The following is a 26,690-nucleotide window of genomic DNA, read 5'->3' on the forward strand; positions in this document are numbered from 1 at the left end:
AGAGCAGGGGTTGGGGTTTTATTCATACCTTTTCACGGTGCCAAAACCAAATGGAGATGTCAGACCCATTATATATCTCAAGGATCTAAACTGGTTCCTGAATATCCGCTCTTTTCGCATGGAGCCAATCCAATCAGTTGTCTCCATCCTACAAAGAGGAGAACTTCTGGCATCAATCGACATCAAAGATGCATACTTCCATGTGCCTATTTTTCACACTCACCAGAAATATCTACGTTTCGAGGTAGAAAAGCTTCATTTTCAGTTTGTAGCTCTGCCTTTTCTGTCTAGCTACTGCACCTGGGGTGTTTACAAAGGTCCTGGCCCCTCCTCTGGCCAGATTAAGGGCTCAAGGTATAACGATTTCAGCTTACCTAGATGATTTGCTCTTGATAGACCAGTCGGTAGCCCGCTTAGACCAAAGTATGGTCACCACAGTCAACTACTTGGAATACCTAGGTTGGATTCTCAATCTAGAGAAATCTTCCTTAAATCCATTAATGAGATTAGAGTACTTGGCTCTGATCATAGATACAGCCCAGAAAAGGCTGCTGCAAAACGGTATCCTATCGGTTTGGAACAAGAAGGTCCAAGTTCTAGATTTCCCAATGTGTCTGTCTCCAAAGGTGCGCCGGAGCCTCAGTTGGTGGATAACCAAAAATCTGCAGAAGGGAAAATACTTCTTACCAGTTACCTGGAAGGTGGTAACAACAGATGACAACCTTTGGGTTGGGGAGCAGTCCTGCAAAAGGCAACTGTCCAAGGGAAATGGTCCAGAACCGAAAGAACCTTGCCCATCAACATTCTAGAGATTCGGACAGTGCTCTTGACCCTGAGGGCCTGGACATTCAGGTTGCGGAACTTTTGTGTCAGGATCCAATCCGACAATGCCATGACAGTGGTCTATATCAATCATCAGGGGGGCACAAGAAGTCATGCAGCCCAGAGAGAAGTGAATCATATCCTAACTTGGGCAGAAAACCATGTACCTTGCTTATCGGCAGTCTTCATTCCAGGAATAGAAAATTGGCAGGCGGACTACTTGAGTCACCGGCAGTTGTTCCCCGGAGAATGGTCCCTTCACCCCGATATCTTCTTGGCAATATGTCGGAGATGGGGGATCCCGGATGTAGACCTATTTGTGTTCAGGTTCAACAAAAAGATCAACTTTGTGTCAAGAGCTAGCATGCGGAACAGATGCCTTGGTGGCCCCGTGGGACCAGTTTTCACTGATTTATGCATTCCCTTCTATTCTGCTGCTTCCACGACTTCTTCGCAGGATCAAGCAGGAAGGGAAGTCGGTGATTCTTGTGGCCCAGAAGATGTTGGTATGCAGAGATCATAAAGATGGCGGTAGGGGACCCATGGACTCTACCACCACGTCCAGACCTACTCTCTCGAGGTCCAATATTCCATCCTACCTTACAAACCCTAAATTTAATGGTTTGGCTATTGAAACCCACATTCTGAAGAAGCGTGGGCTGTCAGGATCAGTTGTTTCTACCTTGATTAATGCAAGGAAGCTGGCCTCCAGAGTCATATATTATAGAGTCTGGAAGGCATATGTTTCCTGGTGTGAATCCAGGGGTTGGCATCCCAGAAGGTATGTCATAGGTAGAATCCTTGACTTTCTGCAAATGGGGTTAGAGTTGAAGCTGGCCTTGAGTACTATCAAAGGCCAGGTTTCGGCCTTATCAGTATTGTTACAATGACCACTAGCTTCACATTCTTTGGTATGTAGCTTTATACAGGGGTTAACGCGGCTTAATCCACCGGTTAGGTCACCCCTGAACCCTTGGGACTTGAATTTAGTTCTGTCGGCGTTACAGAAACAGCCTTTTGAGCCGATACAACATATTCCCTTGATCTTTTTGACAAGGAAGTTAGTTTTTCCAGTATCCATATCTTCTGCAAGAAGGGTATCCGAGTTGGCTGCTCTTTCTTGTAAAGAGCCATATTTAATTATTCACAAGGATAGGGTAGAATTGCGTCCTCATCCTAACTACCTACCAAAGGTAGTGTCAGGTTTTCATCTAAAAAAGGATAGTGTTCTACCTTCATTTTTTCCAGAACCCTGTTCTATGGGAGGAAAAGTCTCTACATTCTCTTGATATAGTGAGAGCAGTTAAAGTCTACTTGAAGGCGACTGCTCAGATTGGAACGACTAATGTTTTGTTTGTGTTGCCTGAAGGCAGCATTAAAATCTACTATTTCTAAATGGATTTGGCAAGTAATTGTTCAAGCTTATGGTTTGAAGAAGATTCAACCTTTTCAAATCAAAGTGCACTCTCCCAGGGCTGTTAACGCTTCATGGTGGGTGCATCACTAAGCCTCCATGGCTCAAATCTGCAAGGCCGCAACTTGTTCTTCAGTCCATACATTTACCAGATTCTATCAGGTGGATGGAAAAAGGCATGAGGATATCGCCTTTGGGAGCAGTGTGCTCCGGGCAGCAGTATAGGTCCTCAGGTCTGATGGCGCCCTACTTTTGTTTGTGTCTCCCTCCCCTCAGATAGCATTGTTCTGGGACATCCCACATAGTAACTGTGTCCCATGATGTACGATCAAGAAAATAGGATTTTTATAACAGCTTACCTGTAAAATCCTTTTCTTGGAGTACATCACAGGACACGGGTCCCTCCCATCTTTGGATACACGTATATTACTTTGCTACAAAAACTCCCAGTAATGGGAGGGGTTATATAGGGAGTGAACTTCCTGTCTTAGGGTGTGCTAGTGTCCATCTCCTAAAGGTGACCTATATAACCCACATAGTAACTACTATGGCTCTGTGTCCAGTGATGTACTCCAAAAAAAAGATTTTACAGGTATGCCGTTATAAAAATCCTATTATATTCGCACCTCCTGTAAGCACCTGCTTTCACTTGCCCTTTAAGTTTGGTTTTAAATATTGGACAGTGAGTGTGAGGAGGTCGCCGAAATGTGTGATAAGTTTGGCACACATGACCTCATGACCTGAACTTTCCATTTCAGTCTATTTTAATACTTGAATTGGTAAACTATTAGTATTGCATAAGAAGACAGTGTTACCACGAAATCATGCGGTTAACCGGGTCATGAACTAACTCGAATAATTAGATCAAACTGAATTTTGTAGCTGTAAAAACTGAAAGTTCATGAAAGTATTGAACCATTTCTCACCCGGCAAGTGACACAAAAAATTAGGCAACATTCATTTTCCTGACCCCAACAGTGGATCATTATTCCTCCCGCTGACACCAATGATAAGACACTATTCCTTCCAAGAATTACTTTGGAGGAAAAATTTATGACCACACTCAAATATGCAGAAGATCGTAGGAATTTATTGGAAACAGTTCATCAATACAGACACATACACAGCACCTACAGGAAAGGAACAGTGTTGATGCGTTTTGCGCTCCAAGCACTTATGCCGCGTACACACGATCAAACAAGCGGGTGGAAAAGTCCGGCAAACTCAATTCCGCCAGACAATCCCCCCGTGTGTAGCCTCCGGCATACTTTTTGACACGAAAGTATGGCGGACTTAGAAGGCAGTGTTGCACTCCAATCTTTCCACCGGACTCGCATTTCGGCGGACATTCCAGGCATGTGTATGCCAGTCCGCCGTACTTTTGAAATGAGTGTACTTTTCCCGCGCTGAGAAAAGTCCGCTCATTTCGAGTGGGTCTGCAGGTAGGCGGGGCCCGCGAAGAAGACGCCGCTGGCACCGTCACCTGGTATAGACTTAAAAGGGAACCCCAACGCCGAAAAAAATCGGCGTGGGGGTTCCCCCCAAGTCCACAACAGACCCTTGTCCGAGCATGCTACCCGGCCGGCCAGGAAAGGAGGGGCGAGCGAGCGCTCCCTCTCCTGAGCCGTACCAGGCCGCGTGCCCTCAACATGGGGGGTGCCTTGGGGAAGGGGGGCCGTGCGGCCCCCCACCCCAAAGCACCTTGTCCCCATGTTGATGAGGACAAGGGCCTCTTCCCGACAACCCTGGCCGTTGGTTGTCGGGGTGTGCGGGCGGGGGGTTTATCGGAATCCGGGAGCCCCCTTTAATAAGGGGGCCCCGGATACCGGCCCCCCACCCTATGTGAATGAGTATGGGGTACAATGTACCCCTACCCATTCACCTGTAAAATAAAGTACAAAAAAAAAACACAACACACAAGATAAAATAATTTATTGCACAGCTCCGGGGGGTCTTCCGTCTTTGGGGGTCTTCTCGCCGGACTCCTCCGCTATCTTCTTGTAGCTCTTTTACTAGCGGAGGAGCCCGGCATTCTTCTTCGTCGCCGCGGCCTCTTCTTCCGACTTCGGGGGTCTTGTCTCCCTCTTCGGTTCTTCTGCAGGGCCACCAGTTTTCTGTCGCTGCTGCCTTCCGTTCTTCTGTTCTTGTCTTCTTCTTCTTCTTCTTCAGATGTTGCCTCGCCGAGTCCTCCGCTCACAATGACTGGGAGTGGGCACGCGGCGACTTATATAGGGACAAGGGGCGGGGTCTTCGGTGGATGTCACATGGGTGGATGTCACATGGGTTGATGTCACATGGTGACAGTCCCAGCATCCTCCGGGACTGTGACATCGTAAGGGGGCGGGTCACCATGTGACATCCACCCATGTGACATCCACCGAAGACCCCGCCCCTTGTCCCTATATAAGTCACTGCGTGCCCGCTCCCCGTCATTGTGAGCGGAGGACTCGGCGAGGCAACATCTGAAGAAGAAGAAGAAAAGAACAGAAGAACGGAAGCCGGCGGCGGCGACAGAAGACCGGGCCACCGCCTGTAAAAGAGCTAGAAGAAGGCGCGGTGGCCCGGCAGAAGAACTGAAGAGGGGGACAAGACCCCCGAAGTCGGAAGAAGAGGCCGCGGCGACGAAGAAGAATGCCGGGCTCCTCCGCTAGTAAAAGAGCTACAAGAAGATAGCGGAGGAGTCCGGGGAGAAGACCCCTGAAGACGGAAGACCCCCCGGAGCTGTGCAATAAATTATTTTATCTTGTGTGTTGTGTTTTTTTTTTGTACTTTATTTTACAGGTGAATGGGTAGGGGTACATTGTACCCTATACTCATTCACATAGGGTGGGGGGCCGGTATCCGGGGGCCCCCTTATTAAAGGGGGCTCCCGGATTCCGATAAGCCCCCCGCCCGCAGACCCCGACAACCAACGGCCAGGGTTGTCGGGAAGAGGCCCTTGTCCTCATCAACATGGGGACAAGGTGCTTTGGGGTGGGGGGGCCACGCGGCCCCCCCTTCCCCAAGGCACACCCCATGTTGAGGGCACGTGGCCTGGTACGGCTCAGGAGGGGGGAGCGCTCGCTCGCCCCTACTTTCCTGGCCGGCCGGGTAGCGTGCTCGGACAAGGGTCTGTTGTGGACTTGGGGGGGGGGGGGGGGGGGGGGACCCCCACGCCGATTTTTTTTTTCGGCGTTGGGGTTCCCCTTTAAGTCCATACCAGGCGGCGGGGCCAGCGACATCTTCTTCGCGGGCCCCGCCTACCTAGAGACGCGCTCGAAATGAGCGGACTTTCCTCTGCGTGTGTGGGCGAGTCCGTTCATTTCAAAAGTAGGGCGGATAGTACGGCGGACTTAGTACGCCATATTAGTCCGCTCAAAAAGTGCCGTGTGTGGGCAAGTAGCCCGTTCGGAAAGTCCGTCGGACAGATGGCTACATGTGTACGCGGCTTTAGTCGTAACAGAGCACACCTGAGAGACTTACCCTTTCATATTATTTAGGTTTACCCAGCAAGGCTAAATTGCATATTTTGAGTGTGGTCATCCACTTTTTCCTGCAAAGTAATTCTCTTTTGCAAGCCGGACCTGCACCTCTTCATGTGGAACTTGAGGCTGGTGTTGAGGTAGACCGACCTAGAGCAGTGGAGTTATTTTACACTATTTCTCCCACTGACACCAATGATGGGGCACCCTTCCTCCCACTGACACCAATGATGGAGCACTAGTCCTCCCACTGACACCAATGATGGAGCACTAGTCCTCCCACTGATACCGATGATGAGGCACTAGTCCTCTCACTGACACAGATGATGAGGCACTAGTCCTCTCACTGACACCAATGATGAGGCACTAGTCCTCCCACTGACACCAATGATGGGGCACTAGTCCTCCCACTGACACCAATGATGGGGCACTAGTCCTCCCACTGACACCAATGATGGGGCACTAGTCCTCCCACTGACACCAATGATGGGGCACTAGTCCTCCCACTGACACCAATGATGGGGCACTAGTCCTCCCACTGACACCAATTATGGGGCACTAGTCCTCCCACTGACACCAATGATGGGGCACTAGTCCTCCCACTGACACCAATGATGGGGCACTAGTCCTCCCACTGACACCAATGATGGGGCACTAGTCCTCCCACTGACACCAATGATGGGGCACTAGTCCTCCCACTGACACCAATGATGGGGCACTACTAGTCCTCCCACTGACACCAATGATGGGGCACTAGTCCTCCCGCTGACACCAATGATGGGGCACTAGTCCTCCCACTGACACCAATGATGGGGCACTAGTCCTCCCGCTGACACCAATGATGGGGCACTCTTCCTCACCCTACTGACCACAGACTGCTGTGTCATTTTTTTTTTTATCCCACTGAGCACCAGTCCTGTCTCCTCTCACTGATGCTGGGAATGTTCTACTACCAGGGCAACAATCTGGTCCCCATGAATTCTGAAGTACAGTAAAAAGTTTAGAGACTCCTGGTCTAAAAAATAGCAAAATAAACAGGAGAAGGTGCAACACTACAAGCCATACACCATAAAAGCAACACCCTCTTGGCTGACTATGCCCACTTTTGACCATGCCCACAAGTGTGAGGGGGGTGAGTGCCTGCACCTATTCTGTGGCAAAAAGGCGCTAAAAGTAAAGATACTTACCCTGGTGTAGTAACGTATAATAAGCGCATGGATACAAGGATTTTAAAATGGTAAAAGTGTCTCAACAAAATGCTCAAGAGATCGACCATGACCATCTGCAAATGTGACTTTCCGGCCATATAAATTGTATTAATAAATTAAATCTTGGCAGAAATCCGATTAAATGCTGAGATTGCCATAAAAGTGTGACTGTCTGCAGATCCATGGGAGTCTCATGACCTGAAGAACAGACCTCTATAGAATAGCTGCAGCACAAGAGAAGTCTTATAATTAGCGAGTGGCAATAGGAGATCAGAAAGGCAGAGATGACGCTGTAGAAGATGCAAAGGTTATATATGACAAATCTGTACATCTGACATTAATTATCAGTATGGCTTTCTATAGAGTTCTTTGTATGTTCACATCCCATGTAACCACAAAGCCTAGGGATGGGTACTAGGCTTTGTAGGTCACATTGTAGTTCTTTCATGGGTTAGTTCTAATTAATTGTGTCTGCAATTGCTGGTACTTCATTTTTAATTTTTTTTTTTAGCCAGTAATGAGATGTCGCGTATTAAATTTTTTTCAAAGGACCTCTAGCAGAGGATCTCTTGGTAGATGTAAACCCAACTTTATATTTACTATACAGCAGCTTGTCTTGGCTCTGAGCACTTACCCAAGACAAGCAATAGCAAGAGGAATGCAGAGGGATGAACAGGTTGTTCGCTTTATGCCCCGAACACACGAGCGGATTTTCCGTCGGGAAAAAACGTGGATGGAATTCCCCTCAAGCTCGGCTTGCATACACACCGTCACACAAAAGTTCTCTGAACCTTCGACCATCAAGAACGCGGTGACGTACAACACTACGACAAGCCGAGAAAATTAAGTTCAATGCTTCAGAGCATGCGTCAAATTGTTTCCGAGCATGCGTAGGAATTTTGCGAGTCGGAATTGGTACAGGCTATCAGAATTTCCGATCGGAACTTTTTCCGATCGAAAAATTGAGAACCTGCTCTCAATCTTTTGCTGGTGGGAATTCCACCAGCAAAAGTCAGATGGAGCATACACACGGTCGGAATTTTCGACCAAACCCTCACATCAGACTTTTGCTGGTGGAATTTACGATCGTGTGTACGGGGCATTATCTGTTGTCATTGCTTGTCTCAGGAAAGTGCTCAGAGCCAAGACAAACTGTTATGAAGCACCCATCTCCTTCCTAGATGTTGTCAATTTGGCTGTGGGGGGGGGGGGGTTAAGGAGACATCCTGATCCTTGTTGGAAAGATCTTGCGTGTTTATAACTTATCTCTGGTGAGTAGGGACCCAGGAGGGGGGCACAGAGTGGCACTCGGATCTTCACAACAAGAATCTACACATGTATTTTGTATTGAAAGGACTTGATACTGTTCTGCACGTTTTTGCACATTTGCACTTTATGTAGTTTTTTGCAGTATATTGTATGATTTGATTATTAAGAATATGTGAAAATCATGTTAAAAAGGTGACAGGGTAGGGAGCTCCAGCACACAGCCTGTGATTGACAGTCTCAACTATGTGCTGTGTGGAGAGGGGTGTGTTCCTTCCCTCTAATCATCTCCCAGAGCGATCCTCACTGAGTTCTGCAGAGTGAAACTTCAGATCCCTGCCCCCTGCTTTCTGAAAGTTCAGTCAAGGTGCATGAATTTCTAGACTTTGAATGGCTGTAGAGACACGAGGGCTGCAGATAAACAGGTATAACTTTTATGTAGAAGAATTTGTTTCATATTTCTGTAACACCTGAGGGTTATCACTTAAGTGGTACATGTAAGGATTTACAACCACTTGATAAGTAATCCTGCCTGCACTGTACCTTCTAGACTTAATAAGCATTTAACCCCTCCAGTGCTGGAAACACCCCTGCAAGAATTTTTATTTATTTTTTTCAAATTCTTTGAGTTGGGTTTAAAAAAATGCAAAAAACACAACAGAATCGCGTTCAGGAGAGGAGAGTTTTGGCAGAAAAATTCTAGATGCGGCAAAATTGCATGTAATCGCATATTACGCTAGATGCGTTTTTAGCATTTGAGCGTTCATTCATTTCAATGTCCAGAATAAATTATTTTTTCTGGCCAATGAAATGAAATAACACCCAAGTGCTTGATGCTGCTAAACACGGCTAAAAGCAAGGCACACGTTTACCAGCACCCAGTATTTTTCTGCTGCTTGGAGTTAAGGCATCTTGGAGCGTCCAGTGTGCATGAATCCTTACATGTTCAAGGTTATGATTTCAATGATCGGCTTTACATGTAGAGTACTTCATTCTACCAAATGGTAATTTCCAATGTCTAGCCCAGGCGTCTGAAACCTTTTCTTCTTTGCAGGGTATCCACGAGCCGTCTGGCCCCAATGAAGGCTACCTGAAGTTGGAGGAACTGTTGAAGATGGTGGTATCACCGTACTTGGCGGCGTACACGGACAGAAGCTACAGCCACACCAGCACCTCCTGTATACTGGGTAAGCTATGGTTGTTATAGCGGTGGCCTTGGTTTTCACCCAACATTGGCCCTTCAACTGGAAAAACTTAAGTTAGAAACTCTTGGGCAATCCTTCTGCTTTTAATTTCCCCGGTTTGAAGAACATAGCCCCGATGATGGTAAAAAATGACTCTTGCATTGGTCGGATGACGAAGGAATTAGGAATTCTAAAGAATCAGGCAGCTTCACAAACCACAGTGACATTTCTCAGCGGAGTCCCACTTGGCCAATGCCAATGATGGCAGCCGATCGGTATGTCCTTTGGTGCCCCACATCAGCTGCTCTGCAGAGTGGGCGAGGTGTTCAAGTATTAACCCCCTGAGGATTCTGGGAACGCTGGAGAGTGCAAATCCGTTCTCCAAACAAATAACAAAAATGTGTGCCTGCCAGCCCCCTCCTCTGCAAACGGGAACCCAACGCCGCTGTGACCTCAGTCTTTTTTGTTTGTCATTTATTAATTGTGCAGCTGCCTTGAATTTAATGTGCTTATTTATTGCGGTTGTCAGCATGGCTGTGGATGAACGGACGTCATGTGCCGAAACTAGGCCGAGGGCCCTGGGCTAGATTTTATTCTTATGAGAGCTCTGGAGGAATCTCACTGTTGTTTTTGCCAAAAAAACATTTATTCCGAGAAATCCTTTGCAAGATATTCTTAAAGTGTAACGGTCTCTTATAAATGGCTTTTTTACAGCATGAGTCTTTTTTTTTTTTTCTATGTCCATGACAATGGCGTTCTATAAGTCCACTAAGAATTAGAGACATCACTATAATTTATACATGTCCTATTATGTAATTTTTCCCCCTTTTTTTTGGAGCCAAATCCCTCTATACTTCAATATACTGTATATATTTGTATGTACAGTAGCTCACAAAAGTGAGTACACCCCTCACATTTTTGTAAATATTTTATTATATCTTTTCATGTGACAACACATAAGAAATTACACTTTGCTACAATGTAGTCAGTGTAAATTTGCTGTCCCCTCAAAGTAACTCAAAACACAGCCATTAATGTCTAGACCTCTGGCAACAAAAGTGAGTACACCCCTAAGTGAAAATGTCCAAACTGGGCCCAAAGTGTCAATATTTTGTGTGGCCTCCATTATTTTCCAGCACTGCCTTAACCCTCTTGGGCATGGAGTTCACCAGAGCTTCACAGGTTGCCACTGGAGTCCTCTTCCCCTCCTCCATGATGACATCATAGAGCCGGTGGATGTTAGAGACCTTGCGCTCCTCCACCTTCCATTTGAGGATGCCCCACAGATGCTCAATAGGCCATCACCTATACCAGGGATCTGCAATTAGCGCACTTCCAGCTGTTCCAACATGCCTCTGCCTTTGGGTGTCATGTTTGTGGCTGTCAGAGTCTTGCTATGCCTCATGGGATTTGTAGTTCTGCAACAGCTGGAGGTCCGCTAATTGCATATCCCTGACCTATACCCTCAGCTTCTTTAGCAAGGCAGTGGTGGTCTTGGAGGTATGTTTGGGGTTGTTATCATGTTGGAATACTGCCCTGCAGCCCAGTCTCCAAAGGGAGAGGATCATGCCCTGCTTCAGTATGTCACAGTACATGTTGGCATTCATGGTCTCCTCAATGAACTGTAGCTCCCCAGTGCCGGCAGCACTTATGCAGCCCCAGACCATGACACTCCCACCACCATGCTTGACTGCAGGCAAGACACACTTGTCTTTGTACTCCTCACCTGGTTGCCGCCACACACTCTTGACACCATCTGAACCAAATAAGTTTATCTTGGTCTCATCAGACCACAGGACATGGTTCCAGTAATCAATGTCCTTAGTCTGCTTGTCTTCAGCAAACTGTTTGTGGGCTTTCTTGTGCACCATCTTTAGAAGAGGCTTCCTTCTGGGACGACAGTCATGCAGACCAGTTTGATGCAGTGTGCGGCGTATGGTCTGAGCACTGACAGGCTATGCCCCCCCCCCCCACCCCTTCAACCTCTGCAGCAATGCTGGGAGTACTCTTACATCTATTTCTTAAAGAAAACCTCTGGATATGACGCTGAGCACGTGCACTCAAATTCTTTGGTCAACCATGGTGAGGCCTGTTCTGAGTGTAAAGACCATAAATTCCAGTTAATAAATAAATATATAAAGTCCATGTGAATCCAAGTAGGTTTTTCCAGTGCAACTTCAACTTAATCGGATGTGCAGTATAAAGTGCCAAGACAAACATCAGTGCAAAATTCGTGCTCCCCTCTGTGTGCCCTCTCACTCACCAGCGATCCTGGACTCCCATAGCACAAGCCGGATGTGCTTTGAGAGGATGGCTGGGCTTGGTAGTCCCACTGGCTGTATCACTGCAGCTTGCGTTGTCCTCACTGAGCCATCATAAATCGCCGAATCCAATGGAGAAGTGTGCAAACGTTATGAGGACTGCTGGGCTCTGTGATCCCACAGGCTGTAACTCCAGCTACAAAAGGTGCTGTCCTCAACGAACCTCCAGGGATGGGTACAAATGGCAAAAGAAGCTATATAGCGTAATTCTGTATATTTATTGTACAAAATCCAAAATTCCAGGTAATCCACTCATATTAAAACATTGAAAACAATGTAAAACCGGAAATGGTCAGCCGGAAATTACGTCACCACCCGTTGTCACCTAACCGGTTTCGTCCCGTCCACGGGTCATTTTCAAAGGATCTATTATTAAAACTTCAGCTTTAAATCTCTGTATATCAGCACTAAATATATATATTTTTTACATTTGATATTGAGCGCTTTCATTTTTCCCTGGGAGCACTCATTTAAATTCTACCTTCTAGCTCCGGATTGCTGACTTAGTTCAGTTTGGCTTAGGAGAATTAATATTTGACTAAAGATTCCTTTCTTAAAAGGTTTAGATTAACAATTATAGCCCAACATAAACATGAAGGTCCTCAAACAGAGTTCATTAAATGAACATAAATCATCCAACCTGCCAAGTTCCCACCATGTGGGCACTGAGAAACGACAGGTGTCCCGCGGCTACGATAATCTGATCCTGACTACAGAGGTATGTGTGACTTAAAGTGACCCTGGACTCCTATTTATAACGTCCTGCCGCAGATTAGACACCACAAGATGCCTTTACTACCGCGATTATCCAGAAAGGTCTCAGCTGTGCCCCTCTCTGATTTAGCTTCATTATGTAACTAAGACCTGGCTTTCACTGGCTTCATGCTGAAGCCTTGCCAAATGACCCTTCCTGTTCAATGAGACTCAGTGGGCCCTCTCATTGGACAGATGGAGGGTAGTTGATAGAGCATAGCCAATAAATCGGGAATAAAGTGCACTTCTATTAGGGCTTGTTAACCACCTCAATACCGGGCACTTACACCCCCTTCCCGCCCAGGCCATTTTTCAGCTTTCAGCTGTCACACTTTGAATAGCAATTGCACGGTCATGCTACACTGTAACCATGTGAAATTTGTATCATTTACTTCACACAAATGGAGCTTTCTTTTGGTGGTATTTAATCACTCCTGGGTTTTTTATTTTTTCCCCAAAAAAAAAAAAGACTAAAAATTTTGGAAAACAAATTTTTTTTCTTAGTTTCTGTCAGTAAATTATGTAAATAAGTAATTTTTCTCCACTGATGGGCACTGATGAGGCAGCACTGATGGGCACTGATAGGCTGCACTGATGAGGCACATATATTCTTCACTTATGGGCACTGATAGGTGGCACTGATATGTGGCACTGATGAGCACTAATAGGCGGCACAGATAGGTGGCACTGGTGGGCACAAATAGTTGATGGGCGGTACTGATGGGCAACAGTGATGAGCATTGATGGGCAGCAGTGATGGGCAATGATGGGCAGCACTGATAGCCAGTACTGAATGGCATCACTAATGGCCACTGATTACTGGCACTTGTGGGCACAGATTGGTGGCAATTGTGGGCACTGGTTGGCACCGATTGCTGGCTGTGGTGGGCAATCATTGCTGGCACTGGTGGGCACTTAATTGTAATCAGGGCACTGATGATCAGTGCCCTGATTACATACCTAGCTGTCCCCTGTGAAGAGATGCTGCTGATCAGCTCTCCTCTCACTCGCCGCGGCTCTTTGTCCTAGCAACACGGCACGGCCGTCTTATAACGTCCACCCAGAACGAGAGCCGCACCGCCCAGCCATCATTGGATGGTGAGCAGGCGGCAAGTGGTTAAAGCCAGTCATATATGGATTTAAATTTCATTTTTTAAATGCGATTACTACCGCTGGCTATAGCAGCAAGCAGTAATCATTGTGTTCTCCCGCCCGGGAATACGCCTCACACCCACCCCCTGCTGGTAGAACATAATAGTGCTGCAGGAGGCATTCTCCCATCAACACTGACTGTGTTAATGGAGGAAATCAAGCGATTTTTATTTTTTTTTTCCACCTGAGGTGGAAGGAAAAAAAAAAAAAAATCATCCCTGGGCTGCCTTACACCTGTGCATTGTGGGAACGCGCCCAAAATCGGTTGCTTTCTCTCAACGCAGAAAAACGTGCTGCCCTTTAGCAGGCGTACAGCAGTGCCATTAGTTCTTCTTTTTTCCCCACACATTGTGCCAACGTGCAGTTCCATGCCTTTTAGTGTGGTGTGTTTTTCTACAATAGGTAGGGCACTTCTTTTGTGCATTTTATGCGCCTAGAGCATATCTTTGAAATGAACAGTCTGCCTAAAACACGAAGCATGGGAAAGTGCAGAAATGCACAAAAAGTGCATGCACTCTGTGGCATCTGCAAGGTGTGTCGTGGAAAAACCCACCATACTCTTTTGCGCTAACAAGCGCCTATTTCGTCCAATGGTATAATGCATCTTACCTATCACTCTATTTCCCACATATCCCCAAGTAAACAGACATGACCACAGCTTACGTCCTCATCTCAGTACGACTGCTCCCCCTCCAAGCACCGCACTGGGTCTTTTATTCAAAGACAAAAAAAGCAATGACAAACAGGAAGTGATCGCCCCAACAGCCAATTGCTTCCTCCACGGCAGATGACCTCACAGGATATGAATGTCAACACAGGAAATCCTTCCAACAAGATGAGTTTTATACAACAACCAATGAATAATGACTAAGGGAGTCTTATGGGCGTGTCTGAGCGGGGGCAGCGTGTACGATCTCCAGCCCCCTGTCTCTGTAAAGTATCTTCAGCTACAGACAGGAAGCTTGAAATCAAGAACGCTGCTCCTGACCACAACGACCCAAAGATTCCCGTTTTTACCATTTGGTGTGAATCCTTATTCTGCGTTGTTCAGAGAACAAAGCATACCCGGACTATACTACCGTCCATTGTGGATGGGAGATTATCTGCAGGTGCACGCCACGGCACCCCAAATGTGTTGATCAGGCACACAGGGGTGACACGAGCGTACATTCGCTCATGTCAATATGTACAAAACAATATGTACAAAACTCCCTATACATTCCCTTGAATTTTTGCTATGCGAGGAATTTGTGTTTGTGGGAAGGAGTGTAACTATATTGAAAACATGTGAACAGAGGGGTATCATCCCGTATGTAGTAGCAAAGAGGGAGAAAATGTGTCGGGACCTTAGATATACCCCCATGTGCACACTAACATAGAAACAGATATTAATAACAACATACGATGTGTCTAAAATAATTTTGTCTTTATTTTACAGAATATTAAAAGCATATGTTGCTATCAATATAATACATTATAAACAAGTCTGTGCATAAGGTCTGCTTGACGGGTCAACGCATTTCGTGGATCATCCGCTTCGTCAGGACCAGTAGAGTTAGGCACGTTGAGATTGATGAATCAAACAATTTAAAAACAAATCCAAGATCTGAGTTGATATGATATCGTAGTGAATCAAAGATGAAGCCCAAGTAGATTGTAATGCATGTACTGCAATTGAGGGACTCGCCATACTATACCTCAGATGTGCTAGATGGATGAATGATGCATAAAGCAGCAATAATTCAAGATCCCAAATGGGGCTCAATTGCCTCAGACAAATAGGTGCAAGCCAAAGTCAAATTAAAGAAGGCATCTTCACAGAGGGATAACTCCCACACAAACTTGTATAGAGATCAGAGATGATAGGTTTCACCCCTCAGATTTGTGTGAGGGTTATCCCTCTGTCAAGATGGCTTCTTTAATTTGACTTTGGCTTGCACCTATTTGTTTGAACCAATTGGGCCCTATTTGGGATTTTGAATTTTTGCTGCTTTGTGCATCATTCGTCCATCTTTCACATCTGAATTATAGTACGGTGAGCCCCTCGATTGCAACACATGCATTACAATCTACTTGGACTTCATCTGTAATTCACTATGATATGATATATACATATCAACTCAGATCTTGTATCTGTTTTTAAATTGTTTGATTGATCAATCTCAATGTGCCTAACTCTACTGGTCCTTGTAAGGTCTGCCAGGAGATTCCAACCGTCACTCTAGTTTCCTGACCGGTAGTCTTCTTATCCCGGTATCAGGTGGAGGGACGGTTGAGATCCAAGAAGGGAAGTCGGGCACAGGCAGAAGTCAGTAACCAGAAATACAATATATTATACACCAACAAGCAGGAAATGGAACCTATACTAGGGCAAGGACAGGTAGGGGGAAGTGACTAGAGGTCACAAGATCAGGTAACTACCTACAGCTGGCCACAGGGTAGAGCCAGAATCCATAAGCAAGCAGCATCGGGTAACAAGGGCTCTACTCTGAAAGAAGTTCCACAGTGGCTCAGGCAGTAGGGAATCATCCCAAGAACACCAAGTTCCCAGTCAAGGCATAATAGTCCTGACGAAGCAGATGATCCGCGAAACGTGTTGACCCTTCTAGCAGACCTTATACACAGACTTGTTTGTAATGTATTCTATTGATAGCAACAAATGCTTTTAATATTATGTAAAATAAAGACAAAATTTTCTTAGACTTATTTTATGTTATTAGTATCTGTTTCCATGTTATTGTGCACACGGGGGTATATCTAAAGTCCCAACACCCATTCTCCCTCTTTGCATTAAAAAAAAAAAAGTGGCATGTGACCATTGCATGTATACGTGCTTTACGATATGTTTCTGGGCCTCTGGAGAAACTTCCCTGGAATCCTCGTCCCTCCGTTCTGGACGCTCAGTCCCCGGGCTAAACTTCAGGTTGAAAAGTTTACCATTTCAGTGTTTTCAGCTCTCGGTGTCACAACAAGTCCCAACCCATCACAGGCCTCCGATGACATTTCTTAAATTGCTGCCTGACAGTCCGGAGACCCTAGAGCCCATCTCAACAGCTTCACTTTGGGGCCCGAAACTGAAATGTATGAGCCCTGAGCGTTCAGTTTGTAGAATGACATGGGACTGAGGACCTGATTACTGCTCTGCAATGTGTTTTCGAACCTATGTGATGCGATTCTGGGGCACCAAATATGCATATTGCATTGATTTCTATGAGCCCTTGTACACACGGTCGGACATTCCGACGGAAAATGTCAGATCGGACCATGTTGTCGGATAATCCGACCTTGTGTGGGCTCCATTGGACTGGTTCTGTCTGAATATCCGACCGACAAAGTTTTAGAGCTGGGCTATAAAATTTTCCGACAACATGATCCGATCGGACTTTGTCCGATCGTTTTTAGAGAATTCCGATTGGACAAAGTGCCACACATGCTCAGATCAAATTCCTAGACCAAAGCTATTGGCTACTAGCCTGAACATAGTCCCGTCGTAACAAAATAACGTCACCACGTTCTGAACGATCGGATTTTCCGACAACTTTGTCCGACCGCGTGTATGCAACACAAGTTTCGGACAAAATCCAACGGATTTTGTTGTTGTAATGTCCGACCGAGTGTACAAGGGCTAAGAAATGCAGCAACTTCCACAGGTGCATGATTATAGTCAGGAGTTCAGAGTATGCGCCAAAAAAATGCATGTGCGTTTTTACTGCATTTATTCAACGGAGCAGTGTGAAAGCACCCCAATACGTGGGCAAGTAAAGCCGACCCCCATCGGTGTATTTCAGTGGTGTATTCAGCTCTTTTCCCGGAGCTTTACCACCTACACACAGATCTCTGCCTTGTTCGGACCACCTAGGGGTAATCCTACACATCCTCATTACCTTTTTCTGTTGTAAAGGTCAGACCTTCGTGGTATAAAAGTATCCTGGTGAGCAGCTCCTTTCATCCCTAATGCCTTCTTCCGGAAACCGATTTTTATTTTTATCAGACGATGGATATACGCGGCATTTCTCAGCTCTTCCTAATGACGGCAAAACCAACGCTAAAGGAAAAAAAAAAAAAGTATAAAACAAAAGCAGAGATCCATCTTGTTTATTCCCCTGTAAAAATGTCATTGCTTATAACAAACTGATTTTATGGGGATTTGCAGCAGTTTGGAAAGTTAGGAAATTTGATTCCCGATTGGCTGGAATTATTGCCCAGTATACTTTGATCGTAATTATTTTTGAAAGTGGGACTCCAGCTATTCTTCTACTTATTTTTATATTTTTTTGTTATAAATGGAATGATGAAGGGTTTCATATAAAAGAAATGACTGGGGTCACACACCTCCATCCCTAATTATACAATTAACAAAGGAATAGCTCTTGGGACTTTGTGTGAAATGTGCAAAGTGAGAAAAGTGAGAATGACAAAGATAAATGTAATGAGAACATTTATTAAAGTGGAGGGCCACCCTGAAAACAAAAAAATATTAAAAATTACAAAAAAATATAAAAAACAAAAAATGAAAAAAAATTTTTTTTTTTACTTACCAGAAATGCCTGTTGCTAGGCACTTTCTCCTAATCTTCCTCTTCCTCCTCCGCGGAGATGTTCTGTCTTCTGGGTAATGGTTCGCGCTGTGTTCTGGGAACTGTGTGTTCCAGAACACAGCGCGTCCCATTCAGAAAGCGCTGCGGGACTCGCGCATGCGCAGTAGCTGCGGGACTCGCGCATGCGCAGTAGGAAACGGGCAGTGAAGCCGTAAGACTCCACTGCCTGTTTCCCTTACAAGGAATGGCGGCGCCGGGACCCGAGAGCCGAGGGACGGGTCGGCCTCGGGCGGCCGACATCGCGGGCGCCCTGGACAGGTGAGTGTGTTGATTAAGTCAGCAGCTGCAGTGTTTGCAGCTGCTGACTTTTTTTTTTTTTTTTTCGTATAACCGACCCTCCTCTTTAACCACATAAGTCCCGGGACCATTTGGTTGGCCAAAGACCAGAGCACTTTTTGCGATTCGGCACTGCGTCCCTTTAACTGACAATTGCGCAGTCGTACGACTTCGCTCCCAAACAAAATTGACGTCTTTTTTTCCCCACAAATAGATCTTTCTTTTGGTGGTATTTGATCACCTCTGCGTTTTTTTATTTTTTGCACTATAAACAAAAAAATAGCGACAATTTTGAAAAAAAAATATTTTTTTTGCTATAATAAATATCCCCCAAAAATATAAAAAAAAACGTTTTTTTTCCCTCGGTTTAGGCCGATACGTATTCTACATATTTTTGGTAAAAAATAAATAAATTGCAATAAGCGTTTTATTGATTGGTTTGCGCAAAAGTTATAGCGTTTACAAAATAGGGGATAGTTTTATGGCATTTTTATTAATATTTTTTTTTTTTTATCATGACTGCGACATTATGGCAGACACGTCAGAGAATTTTGGCGCGATTTTGGGACCATTCCCATTTATACAGCGATCAGTGCGATTAAAATTGCATTGATTACTGTGTAGATGTGACTGGCAGTGAAGGGGTTAACACTAGGTGGCGATGTAGGGGTTAAGTGTGTCCTAGGGATGTGTTCTAACTGTAGGGGGGATGGGCTAGCTGTGACACATCACTGATCATAGCTCCCTATCACCGGGAGCTATGATCTGTGACGCTGTCACTAGGCAGAACGGGGAGATGCTTGTTTACATTATCATCTCCCCGTTCTTCCTCTCAGTGAGGCGATCGTGGGTATCCCCGCTGACATCAAGTACGCTGGACCCGCGACCCGACCTGACTCACGGAGCTCCCGGCCGGCACGTGAGCGGTGGCATGGTGGCAAATTCAAAGGGACGTGCAGGTACACCCATTTGCCCAGCCGTGCTATTCTGCCGACGTACATCGGCGTGCGCCAGTCGGGAACCGTTTATAAAATAAATAACCTAAGTGTTTTGCTCGCTCTTCAAGGGTGGATGCATATTTAAAAAAAAAAACATAATAAGTAAAATATGTAACAAAACACATGTAAAAAGTTTGTACAAATGGTGGGAGAGGCCTAGAAAAAGAAGATCCCTTACTCCCCGATCGGCAAAGCCAAAATGCCATCCACCCCTGAAGCGTGAGCTATGCCTCGCGAAACGCGTCGGCTTTTCTAGATATCATGCATATCCATGTTTCACTATATGTACTATTGTAACCTATAACCTTGTGCTAAATTGTATCGGCCTAGCAATTGTTTATGCTATGCATGCATGTATGCATTATAATTTGGTAATAAATATTCTCATTGCATTTATCCTTGTCATTCTCACTGGCCAACTGTGCACACTTCACACAAAGTCCCAAGGGCTATTCCTTTGTTAATGAAGGGTTTCAACCCCTGTTGGGTATTTTTTTGCCATCTGTTACTATAGCCAACCACATGGCTGCTATAGGGCCTGGAGGTGGGAGGGGGTCCCACTAGGGAGGTTGCTGAGGCACAGCCTGCAGTATAGAAGTCCTCAGGATGCCGCTAGTCACTGACCCCCCCCCCCCGCTCTATTAGGCATTGTAGATGTATTGCCCCCCCCCCCACAACTTCTACTACAGCCCAGCCATTCGAAAATTTAAGCCTGAATGCCTAGTACAGTCTTCTGTGGCTATTAAAAAAAAAAAAAATAATCCCAGAATGTCTCCTTAGCCTGGGCCGCTGATAAGGCAGTGCAGCCAGCCCCCCTGTACCGGGCCCGGGCCCCATCAGCTCAGAAGGGGGCCCAGGTACATGTTGAGCAGAAGGTCCGACTGTACTGTCTTCTTGCAGGCACCGATCCTCTTCTGCCTGTAAATTACTGGATCCTTCCTTTCCTGAATGAACACAGTGAGCGATTAGTACCAATCATTCCTGTGTCCATTTATCACAGTGTTTTACTATGCTTCAGTTTGTGAATGAACAGGAAGCCTCAGAGTGCCCCATATTCATTCATCTGTGCAGCTGAAGCTACTGAGAAAGGGACTGATAAATCTATGTCTTCAGTCACTTTTGGACGGGGGAAGGGGGCCCTGCCAGGTAGGCTGTATGGGGCCCTGTGATTTCTAACAGCAGCCCTGTCTAGCTAAAGCCTAATAAAAACAGCCAAGGTTTGTAGTTCTGAGAAAAAAGCCAGATCTGAAAGGAGGGTTTTTTTTGCCATTAGAGTAATTGCAGCAGCACTAGCAAGTAATTATATGGTTATTTTTGCTGGGGAAAAAAGTTAATTCTGTGCACTGTTGCTCTTCCCTGACGATTTACATCCTCACTGATTCTTCTTAAGCCTAGTACACAGGGGCAGAATGTTGGGGGACATCGGCCGGTTCAATAACATTTGGCCCATGTGTATGGCAGTCCGTCCTACAGATGCTTGCAGTTTGGCCAGCTTCTGTCGGGCATGCATGCTGGAAAACCAGCGGCCGAATGGCAGTTCTGGCTGGAGTGTTCTGCACCTTCACGCAACCAATTACCCCAATTCCTGCACCTTCACACAACCAATTACCCCAATTCCTGCACCTTCACACAGCCAATTACCCCAATTCCTGCACCTTCACACAACCAATTACCCCAATCCCTGCACCTTCACACCTCAGATCTCCCAAATTCCTGTAAATTAGTATTTGCCAATAGTGGGTAAACTAGAAGTCCAAAATAAGAGCAGGCAGCTTGAGGAGTCCTACTCAACACCAGGACCAAATCTAGCCTTTCTGATGTGGGAGTGCAGTAAAAAAATGTCAGAGGATGGGAAGTCCTGCTCTTCCCCCACAGTGCACACAGCTGAAGTTGGATTATTTTACAGACACAGCCTTGATCTGCACACTGTGTAGCTGGCTGTTGCAGCTCTGCTGCATTTCCGATTTGAGGATTCCAAAAGTCAGAACTGCAACAGCCAGCTACACACTATACAGATTGTCTGTACAATAATAATCCAATGTCAGCTGTGTCCAATGCATTCAGGAGCAGCTCTGCTGCATGTTCTGTGTGAGGCTGTGATTCGTAGTTTACAGAAGGAAGATACATTATTTCAGTTCCCGGGAAGATACAATGACACTGGATTTCTGGCAGGGTTAGCAGGTATTTTCTGTATGTGCTAAAAGTGGCCTTTGCCTGAAAAAATAAAGAAACAAATGGAGCCGCAAAATCTAAGGTCTGGTTGGCTACAATACATGACATATTTGGATTTTTTGGGTTTAAATATCCTATAAAGTAGCAGAAAACACACTGTAGTAACATGGCCCTCTACAGGTTAGAAAATGGTACTGCAGTCCATGCATTGCCCATAGCTGAAGTCTACAGCTTTTTTTGTTTTTTTTTTAACTTGGGCAAATATTCAATCTGAAACACGAGCAGTGTTGGACCTTGGAGAGAACTTTCTTCTGGTACAGCATTGTAAAGGAGGCTAGTGTCTTTAGTAAAACAATTTTTTTTTATTTTTTTTATTCCATCACCCTCTGGGCTTCTGTGTTTTTTCAAAAGATGGGGTAAGATGGGGTTGGGCCTTCAGCTGCAGTTTGTTGGTTTGCTTTACTGTAATAATAATAATTTTGTTAATTTCTCTGCATTGTCTACATTTTTATTTTCTCCAGAACATCGCTTCCCCAAGTGTCACATGAGGTCAGATCCAATGTCCTACAGCACTCACGTTGGCACCTCACTTGCTATCGAACGCTCATTGTCCCCCCTGACGGAACAGGAAGGCGAGGCGTACCTGGAAAGATGCGGCAGTATTCGGAGGCACACAGTCGCCAACGCTCACACAGACATCCAGCTCCTGACTATGGCTTCCATCATGCACCCCCGATCGGAGGACACCGAGCTCTCGGACCCATGTCTGCTCCTTCAACCCAACTTCACCCAGCGACATTTCAGCAGCGAACCAAACATTGCAGACAGTCCAACAGAACTGAGTACCTCTCTGCAAGATGGATCCGAACACAACTGTACGACCCCCAGCTGACCCTTGACCCCCGTCTTGATAACCAAGATACCAGTCTCAGCAATAACTCGTATCATGCTACTTGAAATGAGGACCAGAAACTGAATTTTAGCAGCTGGAATCCCATTTTAGGAGTGTTTTCACACACTGTCACACTAGTTGGTGGAAAGTCAAGATTGCACTGTTAAGGAACTGCCTAGCAAAACAATTTCATTTCTAGTTGTGGGTAGAGTGGGGAAGGGTTAGAACCTCTGTTGGGGTTTTATTGCTGTGCAAGACTAGTGAAAACAGCGGGACCATCGATTCAGCTTGTTAAATTAATCGAAATATGACTGGGCACAGGGGATCTGGTGAGGCTGAATACTACAAAAATGGGATTGCTCATAAGGAGAGGATGTTTGCCAGCACACCACTGATCTTCAGATTATGTTCAAGCCCTTTTTTTTTTTTGAAGAACAATCACGTCACAAACAGCAAAGTGCAACGTTTCAGAGCAGCGCAGTTCCTCTTCATCAGGTATGTGATGTCATCACATGCCTGACGAAGGGGCCATCACATTCCTCAGTAAAGGGATAAGGTTCTAAGCCTTCATCACATGCCTGACCCTTCTAAAATTTTCTAACCCTTCATCACATGCCTGACAAAGGGGTCATCACAAAAGGTTCTAACCCTTCATCACCTGCCTGACCTTTCATCACATGCCTGACAAAGGGGTCATCACATGCCTGACCCTTCTAAAAGGTTCAAACCCTTCATCGCATTCCTGATGAAGGGATCATTACATGCCTGACAAGGGATCATCACTTGACTGACCCTTGTAAAAGGTTCAAACCCTTCATCACATTCCTGATGAAGGGATCACTGCATGCCTGACAATGGATCATCACATGCCTGACGAAGGGGGTCATCGCCTGCCTGATGAATGTGTCCTGTACAGCTCGGAAACATTGCTCTTTGCTGTTTCTGATGTGATTGTTCTTCAATAAAAAAAAAAAAACGTTTGGACGTAATCTGAATTTCCATGGTGTTCTGGCAAATATCTGCACTGTACTTGGCATCTTCCAGTTTCCAGCTGGTGATTGCGGCAGGACCCATTATTTTACAGCATATTTCGGGAACATGTGCAATGGGAATATGGACGATGCCACATAAGTAGAGGGTCCAGAATTGAGGACCACAAATACAAAGTATAATGAGGACACCAGACTGTTTCTAGGAATCCTAAATATTTTAACACTGGATCACATCCATTAAACACATTTCTGGGGATTAATGACCTTCTCCTTCTTCAGGTCTCAATCGTATAATCACAAGGAATAATGAGTTATTGTGTCGACATTTAGAAACACTCAACGTTTAGAAGCGCTCAATACCTGTGAATCGGCTAATGCATTGAAGAAGGGGGCCCCTGAAATGTATTGGATTATTTAGTTAGTCTGGTTGAAAGAAGACACAAGTCCATCCAGTTCAGCCAATAGAAGAAAATAAATAAAAATAAATACACACACACACACACTCTTACACACACACACACACACGTGAGTACACCCCTCACATATTGCTAATAAAAAATATTTTATTCTATCTTTTCATGTGACAACACTGAAGAAATGACACTTGTCTACAATGTAAAGTAGTGAGTGTACAGCTTGTATAACAGTGTAAATTTGCTGTCCCCTCAAAATAACTCAACACAGCCATTAATGTCTAAACCGCTGGCAACAAAAGTGAGTACACCCCTAAGTGAAAATGTCCAAATTGGGTCCAATTAGCCATTTTCCTTCCCCGGTGTCATGTGACTCATTTGTGTTACAAGGTCTCAGGTGTGAATGTGGAGCAGGTGTGTTAAATTTGGTGTTATCACCCTCACTCTCTCATACTGGTCACTCGAAGTTCAACATGGCACCTTATGGCACAGAACTTTGAGGATCTGAAAAAAAAGGATTGTTGCTCTACATAAAGATGGCCTAGGCCAGTGATGGCGAACCTTGGCACCCCAGATGTTTTGGAACTACATTTCCCATGATGCTCTTGCATTCTGCAGTGTAGTTGAGCATCATGGGAAATGTAGTTCCAAAACATCTGGAGTGCCAAGGTTCGCCATCACTGGCCTAGGCTATAAAAAGATTGTCAAGACCCTTAAACTGAGCTGCAGCATGGTGGTCAAGACCATACAGCGCTTTAACAGGACAGGTTCCAGTCAGAACAGACCTCGCCATGGTCAACTAAAGAATTTGAGTACTCAGCGTCATATCCAGAGGTTGTCATTTGGAAATAGATGTATGAGTGCTGCCAGCACTGGGGAGCTACAGTTCATTGAGGGAACCATGAATGCCAACATGTACTGTAACATACTGAAGCAGAGCATCATCCCCTCCCTTCAGAGACTGGACCGCAGGGCAGTATTCCAACATAACGACCCAAAACACAACTCCAAGATGACCACTGCCTTGATAAAGAAGCTGAGGGTAAAGGTGATGGACTGGCCAACCATGTCTCCAGACCTAAACCCTATTGAGCATCTGTGGGACATCCTCAAATGGAAGGTGGAGGAGCGCAAGGTCTCCAACATCCACCAGCTTGGTGATGTCATCATGGGGGAGGGGAAGAGGACTCCAGTGGCAACCTGTGAAGCTCTGGTGAACTCCATGCCCAAGAGGGTTAAGGCAGTGCTGGAAAATAATGGTGGCCACACAAATTATTGACACTTTGGGTGCAATTTGGACATTTTCACTTAGGGGTGTACTCACTTTTGTTGCCAGCGGTTTAGACATTAATGGCTGTGTGTTGAGTTATTTTGAGGGGACAGCAAATTGACACTGTTATACAAGCTGTACACTCACTACTTTACATTGTAAATCGTCCCTTCCAAGTCATCTCAAATCCGGCAGACTGGACGGATCAAATCTGAAATGAAATCTATAGTGTAGAACTACTGAAAAAATAAATCACTTTCTATGCAAAACCTACTTCAGTGCATTTTTAAAAATATTCCACCGGTAGGTATTTTGCTCCTACAAGGACACTTTGAGGGACAGTCCACCCAAAACGGATATTTTGGTGACATCTTCCGGCCTATCTCTTAAGCTGGTTACAGAGGATTTGTGACAATAACTCCCAGTTACCAAAAATGACTGATCAAGGCCCCTTAATGCTCATTTTATTGATCCAAACTATTGGTGGGAGGTTGCTTTCATCTTATTAAGTGTTCTGCAGTCAAAGTCTGTGTCAAATGGCCTTGTGTATGGACACATTTAGGGACTTCACTGGCAAGATCTCTTTCTCTGAGCTCCCATCTCTTAGCAAAGGATCTCACTCTTCTATTCGGATTAATTACACTCTTGAAAATACTGCAGAAAAAGTGAGACTCCTTTTTGCATGGCTTCACACAAGAAAGAGTCAAAAACTCCAGTGGAAAACTCGCTCCACAGTAGTCACTATGGGCCCATCCAGATCTGTGATTTCTGGCAACTAAATCCAGTGCCTTTACAGGTCAAATGTTGTTCATTCATAAAAAAAATAGTATGGTTTGGGAAAATGCTGCATTATGGCCACTAGATGGAGCCAAGGATCATAAGAAAAAAAAAATACTTATTTCCTAATATCCTAACAGAGATGGGGCTGAGGATCATACGAAATAAATATGTATATCCTATAAGGCCACTAGATGGAGCTGAGGATAATAGGAAATAAGTATTTTTTTCTCTTATGATCCTCAGCTCCATCTAGTGGCCTTAACGTAGTATTTTCTCTAACTGCTCTTTTAGGATCATAGGACATACGTATTTATTTCCTATGATCCTCAACTCCATCTCTGTTAAGAGAAAAAAATACTTATTTCCTATTATCCTAACAGAGATGGAGTTGAGGATCATAGGAAATAAATACGTATGTCCTATGATCCTAAAAGAGCAGTTAGAGAAAATACTACGTTAAGGCCACTAGATGGAGCTGAGGATCATAAGAGAAAAAAAATACTTATTTCCTGTTATCCTAACAGAGATGGAGCTGAGGATCATAGGAAATAAATACTTGTGTCCTATTATGCTAACAGAGTGGTTAGGGGAAGTACCACATTATAGCCACCAGATGGAGCTAAGGATCAGAGGAAATACTAATTTCCTCTGATCCTAACAGATGCTAAGGGAAAACACCACAATGTGGCCACTAGATGGAGCTGAGCATCATAGGAAAT

The 26,690-nt window shown here is 45.2% G+C and overlaps 1 protein-coding gene across 2 annotated transcripts in view; it reads left to right on the top strand.

Moving 5' to 3' along the window:
* The window catches only part of PRR5L (proline rich 5 like), a 113,516-nt gene extending 88,056 nt beyond the window's left edge, over window positions 1-25,460 (top strand). For both annotated transcript variants that reach the window (XM_077463072.1, XM_077463081.1), the window contains exons 8-9: window positions 9,226-9,358; window positions 22,146-25,460. In XM_077463072.1, coding sequence (XP_077319198.1) covers window positions 9,226-9,358; window positions 22,146-22,516 — 504 coding nt within the window. In that variant the 3' untranslated portion in view covers window positions 22,517-25,460. The remainder of the gene's footprint in view (window positions 1-9,225; window positions 9,359-22,145) is intronic.
* The last annotated feature ends 1,230 nt before the right edge of the window (window positions 25,461-26,690 follow it).

The sequence above is a fragment of the Lithobates pipiens genome, unplaced genomic scaffold, assembly GCF_037356315.1.
Source record: "Lithobates pipiens isolate NorthernLeopardFrog02 unplaced genomic scaffold, aLitPip1_a1.2 Scaffold_10, whole genome shotgun sequence".
NCBI lineage: Eukaryota > Metazoa > Chordata > Amphibia > Anura > Ranidae > Lithobates > Lithobates pipiens.